Source organism: Mobula hypostoma, chromosome 14 (genome assembly GCF_963921235.1).
Source record: "Mobula hypostoma chromosome 14, sMobHyp1.1, whole genome shotgun sequence".
Lineage (NCBI taxonomy): Eukaryota > Metazoa > Chordata > Chondrichthyes > Myliobatiformes > Myliobatidae > Mobula > Mobula hypostoma.
The window spans coordinates 26,757,350-26,763,920 of record NC_086110.1 but is presented as its reverse complement, the minus strand read 5'-3'; the positions used below and the strand labels follow the sequence as shown (position 1 = coordinate 26,763,920).

The 6,571-nt window shown below is 40.3% G+C and overlaps 1 protein-coding gene across 1 annotated transcript; it reads left to right on the top strand.

The window, feature by feature from the left end:
* The first annotated feature begins 897 nt into the window (after window positions 1-897).
* Window positions 898-4,857, top strand: irx5a (iroquois homeobox 5a). Its single transcript, XM_063066841.1, has 3 exons — window positions 898-1,583; window positions 1,909-2,314; window positions 2,647-4,857. The coding sequence occupies exons 1-3, from the start codon at window positions 1,347-1,349 to the stop codon at window positions 3,360-3,362; spliced, it is 1,359 nt and encodes a 452-aa protein (XP_062922911.1). The 5' UTR covers window positions 898-1,346; the 3' UTR covers window positions 3,363-4,857.
* Window positions 4,858-6,571: the final 1,714 nt, after the last annotated feature.

The window sequence follows — 6,571 nt, the reverse complement described above, 5'->3', positions numbered from 1 at the left end:
TCAAATCACCTCATCAGATTAATAGTACGCTGTTAACGGCATATAAAAATAGCCAATACCCTGGAGTGATTTCAAGATAACCGTTAGTCTTTTTTAAAATTTATTGTTGATTCCTTCACTCTATGCCTTCTCTATGGTGGGGTGAGATTCCACGAGGCTGGCCTGTTATTCAAGTGTGGCAGTCAGCTGGTGGCAAGTGACATCACAACCAGGCCGATCTTGTCTTCGCCCAACGTTCAAAGACACGGACCGCACATAATTCTAGCAAAGCTGCTGGATGGTAATCACGAGTGCGAAAACGAGATGCTCTTCCCTTTCCCCTTCGCAAGGCGCCGAAGCTAGAGTCACTGTCTATCATTTCGCATTAGCACCGGCCGTGTTCTGTTATTACTTAACCGTTGACTGAATAATTAGCTGAACCACGTGGGCACGGGGAGAAGGGGTGGGTGAGTTGTTGATGCATTTTAAAATTAGTTAAATCCCAATTTAAAGCATCACATTTGTTAAATTTATTTTACAGTGAACCGTCTAAAAATAGCTTCCGCTTCGCAGCATTTTCTACAATAGTTATACACCTGTAACATTACAGAATCTTTAGCACACGACAGGATTGTAATTAATTCCTGGCAGTCAATTTAAATTTCAAGGAAAGTTTAACAAACGTACTTTGGAGCGTAGAATTGGCATATATTTCCAGTAAGTTTAAATTTGTCCCCGATTCGACGTGATCTGATTCGCCAGGCTCCGTCACGCACTACATTAGCAAAATAAAGTTAAGTTGCTGGAGCCTGGTAAAAGATTGCCATCCAGGGGCCGGCGCACTTGAGCCTTGAAATGAGTCTTGTTCCGCCAAATAGATAGATAGATAGTGAGAGAGGGGAGGGAGGGAGGGAGAGTGAGTGAGAGAGAGATACAGACACAGCTCGAGAGAAGGAGGGAGAGAGAGGGGAGGTGGAGAGAGAGGAGGGGATCGAGAGAGAGAGAGAGAGAGTGCGTGTGTGTGTGTGTGCGAGAGAGAGAGAGTAGCAGGCTCTCATTAGGTTGGTTGTGGCACCCCAGCATTGTTGGTGCCTCTCTATTGACAACACCCTTATAGGAGGAGCTGCGAGTGCGTAGAAGGCGTCAGAAATCCTGAATTTCTAACTTGCATCTTGCAGGACCTTTTCCAAGCAGCCCCATCTAAAGGAAAACTTCTGCAAGCAAGTAAACACTGGGAGTCAGCTTGCAGCTGACAGCGCGGACCCAGGCAATCTGCCGGTGTATGACTCCGCTTCACACAATTCACATAAAAGCCTTGGAAATAGGGGGCTGATTCACACAGAGACACACAATCACTAATCTTAGCCATGTCGTATCCTCAGGGTTACTTGTATCAACCGTCAGCTTCGTTGGCTCTTTACTCGTGTCCAGCGTACAGCACGAGCGTCATATCGGGACCCAGGACGGATGAACTTGGGAGATCTTCTTCGGGATCTGCCTTCAGCCCATACGCCGGATCTACGGCGTTCACAGCCCCTTCCCCAGGCTATAACAGCCACCTCCAGTACGGCACAGACCCGACCGCTGCCTTCACTTCCTATGTGGTAAGTTCAGCTTTCTAGACACCATGAAAATGCATTTGTAACTATTGCTGTGCACAATGGTACTTCGCTGAGATCGTTTAACAAAACGATCGCACATCCCTCTGCAAACTTTTCAGGCATCTCAATTTGTTATTTGAATGTAATTTTGATTTAGTTAAGAACAATTTGAGGCAAATTATTATTAAGATCACCCGACTTTATTAAAAGCATCAACAATCTGGCAGATTAAAAATGTGTATGTATCTATTATTTCACAAGGTTAAAGGATTTACAGTTGAATGCTTTTGGTACAAAGCGCGATTTTGACGGGTGTTTGTTGTCCCAGGGCTCTCCCTATGATCATTCGACGGGCATGGCTGGATCTATAGGATATCACCCGTACGCCGCTCCTTTAGGCTCTTACCCCTATGGTGACCCAGCTTACCGAAAAAATGCCACCAGAGATGCCACTGCCACCCTGAAAGCCTGGCTCAGCGAACACAGGAAAAACCCTTACCCCACTAAAGGCGAGAAGATCATGCTGGCCATCATCACGAAAATGACCCTGACCCAAGTGTCCACCTGGTTTGCGAACGCCAGGAGGAGGTTGAAGAAGGAAAATAAAATGACCTGGACCCCGAGAAATAGGAGTGAAGACGAGGAAGAAGAAGAGAACATAGATCTGGAGAAAAACGACGAAGATGAGCCACAGAAACCTTTAGAAAAGGGGAACTCATCGGAACCAGAGCCTGGTAAGAAAGTAATGAATATTTTAGAGAAATCATTTCCAATAAAGACGTGGAGTTGATTTTGGTTTATTATTTATAACGCACGCATATGCAAATAACAGACATTTTCGTTTGAATTGTAATTTTCATCACATGTGTAGTTAGGAGACGTTTCTGAAAACTCAATATCGTAGCATCCATCAGAAATATTGTCTACAAGTAACAACATTTATTGAGTTAAGAAATGTGAATAATTACGAGTCTCTCCATGAATAAATACAACAATTAGAGTGTAATTGAAATATTTGATTTATATAATGTGATTTTTTCTCTCTTTTGTCAACTGATTCAAACAGGAAATCAGAAAACGAGCGTAGTTGAAATTGCTTGCGAAAGATTTGAGGAACAACATTCCAGTAAAGATGAGCAGATCCTCAGCGATTCGGAATTCAAAGACTCGGAGGAGAAAGAGATCCTTCACTCCCCCAAAGCTACCACTTCTTCCCTGGTTGTGCCTCACGGAACTGAGCTCTTGCACGAAAGCCACGACTCCGATTTGGAAAATGTACATACAAATCTAGCTCATGCTCTTCCCAGTAATACAGCGAACTGCAGCGTGACTTCAGTCATTCATTCGCCCCCGGCAACAACCTCCAAACCCAAACTCTGGTCTCTAGCAGAAATCGCCACTTCGGACAAGTCGAAAGAACAGAGCGAACAACAGCCGAGTACGTGCCCAGGCCATGGCTGTGCCGTGTCCGCCAGCGCCTCCTCGCCGTCCCGTTCCCCTTGCCCTTACCCTAACAGCGCGGTGCTGGGTCGGCCTCTCTACTACACCTCTCCCTTCTACACGGGCTACACGAACTATGGCACTTTCGGACACCTTCACAGCCACCATGGAAGTAGCAGCACAAATCACTTCAGTTCTAATGGATTAAGTCAGACTGTCTTAAGCAGAGCAGAGGCACTGGCCAAACTCTGCCCAGAATCCAAAACAAAGAGCCCGGCACCAGTAGATCATTGCAAGGACACATCGTCTTATGAGTTGAAGAAAGGTATGTCGAACATTTAATAATGGGGTTCTTCGCCGAATCTCTGGACACTATTTATTTTACCATGGCAAATTATTTCCCCGTCAACGTGGTATAAAGTAACAAAGCAGTTTAATTTCTGATAAATTCCAAACGGTTAATTCAAACTGTTCAAAAGTAACATCCGGAAAAGTCTTAACCAACCACGAATTAATTTGTATTTAGACTAATTCTGTATATTTAATGTAGCTTTTTTTGTATTTAAAAAGGATAATACAGCCTCTGAAGTAAATTATGAAACGAGTCTCTTGTACAGATATTAATGTTGTTCTTTCGTATAATATATATACATATATAATATAAATCTGTGTTTTGGAAATGTTTCATAATTAACACAATGGCAGTTTAATTTAAGATGAAATCTGTTTCATGGAAATCGGGGGAAGGTTTCAACAAAACTAAAAGACATACCAGAAACAAAATAATTTCAAAGGTCGCTGCTGAAAAATTGTAAATATTTAATTAAAACACAGTTTTAGCTTACACATCCAGGCAAACATTGTTGTTTGGCTTGTTTTGTTTTATTTTAGGTGACGAATCGTTATTTTAAAAGAAAATTAATACAGGGAAGAGTGTGTGGCGCTTTTACAGAGCAGCTGGTGGAGTATAAAAACTGGCTGGAATAATACGGCTAAAACTAAAGTGCCATCCTTTAACCTAATTACATCTAATCAGTGTCGTGTTTTATGCAAAGCAATCAGCTGGTGAACTTTGCTAATGAGTTCGATTTTATGCCAAATTTAGTCCTCATTACTATCGCAAAAAAAAAAGCATAGCGGTGCTATATATGAGGGAATGAGAGCGGAATACGTCGTGACATCCGTATAAGATAACGTCGCCTAAATTCTTCTCATCACTAACTCTCAACCACCCAAGTTATTTTCGTAAACCATGTAAATTCGTTTAATTTTCCGGTTTTGGCCGCAAGCTTTCTTAGGCTCTGTTTTCCGCTGCTCATATTTCCCCCATCCTGTACGTTACGATACTGGAGTTCATTCAACTAAGAGTGTTGACTTGAACTTTTCCCAGATTCGCAGGTAGGTGTCACACTTGTTCTGAATAGAAAACCGACATCCTCCAAATAAGTGCCAAAAAAGCATTTATTTTATTGGAGAAAAAAATAACAACATCAAATAGCACTCTTTGTCATATAAACCTCCCAGTTCACAAACGGGTGACTAACAAATTAACATAAATTTTAAAGAAATATGGAAAAGAAATACAACTCATTATTTGTTGTGAATACGGCCAATGACCCGAAAATGTCACCGTACTTGGAAGTGTGATGCGACGAAAACCAGATTTTTTTTTGTGTGTATGAAATATTGTCTCTGTGCATCGAGTGTGTTGGGAGTAGGAGAAAAAATATCTTTGAATTGTATTTTTGTAAGGACTATACCCAGAGCTTTTACTAATTTATGCGGTTGTTTTTTTTTCTTTGCGAAACAATGGTCTCAGAAATGATTGTAAATAAAATCTCAGCCTGATTTTTTCCAAATGCGACTTGATGCTTCCTATTTCTGTTTCTGTAGAATTGTAGTGAGTCCGACCATGCTAATTTAAAAGATCAACAGATTGGGAAATCAAATATTAATGACGATCCCATCTGATTATTTCGCTACAGGAAAGGGGAAAACGAAAAAAAAGATCTAATCTATAGTGGCAATTAATTTGAAGAATTCGGTTCCCCATCCCTCAACTGAATGTAGTCACTGATCCCATTAGAAACTGTAAGACGAGTGCATTTCGGTCAGATCTGTGGTTGCTTAAGGGTCAGATGAATGGAAAAAAACTGATGTAAATATCGTAGTTGGCTCGTATATGTTTAGTTAACGTCAAATTGTCCATGTTGTTTGTATTTCTGGCGGCCTTTTAACACAAACAATACGGGGAATACAAACATTGTCAAGCTAAGTCGAACACCCGCACTGTGCTTCAGAAATTTAGCAAATTTTCCAACAATTGTATCAATAACATCACCATTTAGATGCTTCCACAAAATTGAATAAAATACACTTCTAAATGTTACAAAAAGTTCCACTATATTGGATTGACTATCGCTATATGGATGTCATTATAACCAATTAGATATTTAAAATATTTCTTGTCATTAATACATAATTAATTCAGAGCCTAAACATTTTCAGGTGTACGGTAACGCTCTCTCTCTCTCTCTCTCTCTCTCTCTCTCTCTCTCACACACACACACACACACACACACACACAGTTTAGGCACACTCAACGAATTTGAGACACAGTATGTTAATCCCGAGTTAAACGTTTTCCAATGTTATTTTGCAATTATTCATAAATTACCCTCAATGATTGCGCCGAGGTTTCTCCGTTCAAACGATATGCTGGGCCTTTATTAAATGCTTAATCGGAGCGAATTTAACAAAACGTAGCATAAATGCGACTTCATTTATCAGTTATCTTTAGAAGTACAGTTTCGCTAGTGGGATTGTTAAATTGTGGTTTTCTAGTAATCTTATTTCATTTCATCACTCTAGCTTTTCAGTAAATTGTGGAAAAGTGTCTCGGGGCGAATATAAATACCCTTGTAACAGTACTAAAATATTCAGAATCTCCAGGACATTCAAATCAGAACTCCTATTTTTATCTGGTGTTAAAGTGTTAGTTGCATTGGCGTGATTGCGATATACCATCAGTCAGCACCATAATTATTAGTTTCCCTCGCCTTCTCCCCCATCTGGCTTTCTCCAATGTAATTTTCCTTTAAAAACATATAAAGTAACCCACATCTTAAAGTTATGATCAATTTCAAGCAAGGAATTAGTAGTAAATTGCTTTTTTAAAAAAACATGGAAGCTATGCAAATTAGTAGTGTGACTATCGTATCTATTTTAGGAATTATATTAATCTTTACTTAATTTTCAAGGATTAGTCTCTTACAGGCGGTATTAGTCTTAAGCTGATTTTTATATTTTCTTTCATAAGGAAATGATCTTTTATGAGTTGTTCAAGAGCGTAAGCGCAGATTTACAAACACTGTTTCCTGTGTCCCACAATGAGTATTTCCTCGTACCGGGAGTATCAGATACGAATTTCAGTTACTTTGTGGTTTTTGACTAAATGATATGGTTTGGTGGCCTGCGTGGGATTTGCTGTTGTATAATCTCACACTAGTTTTCCTCCAGGGCACTCTTTATATTGGAGGACCGATGGCCGA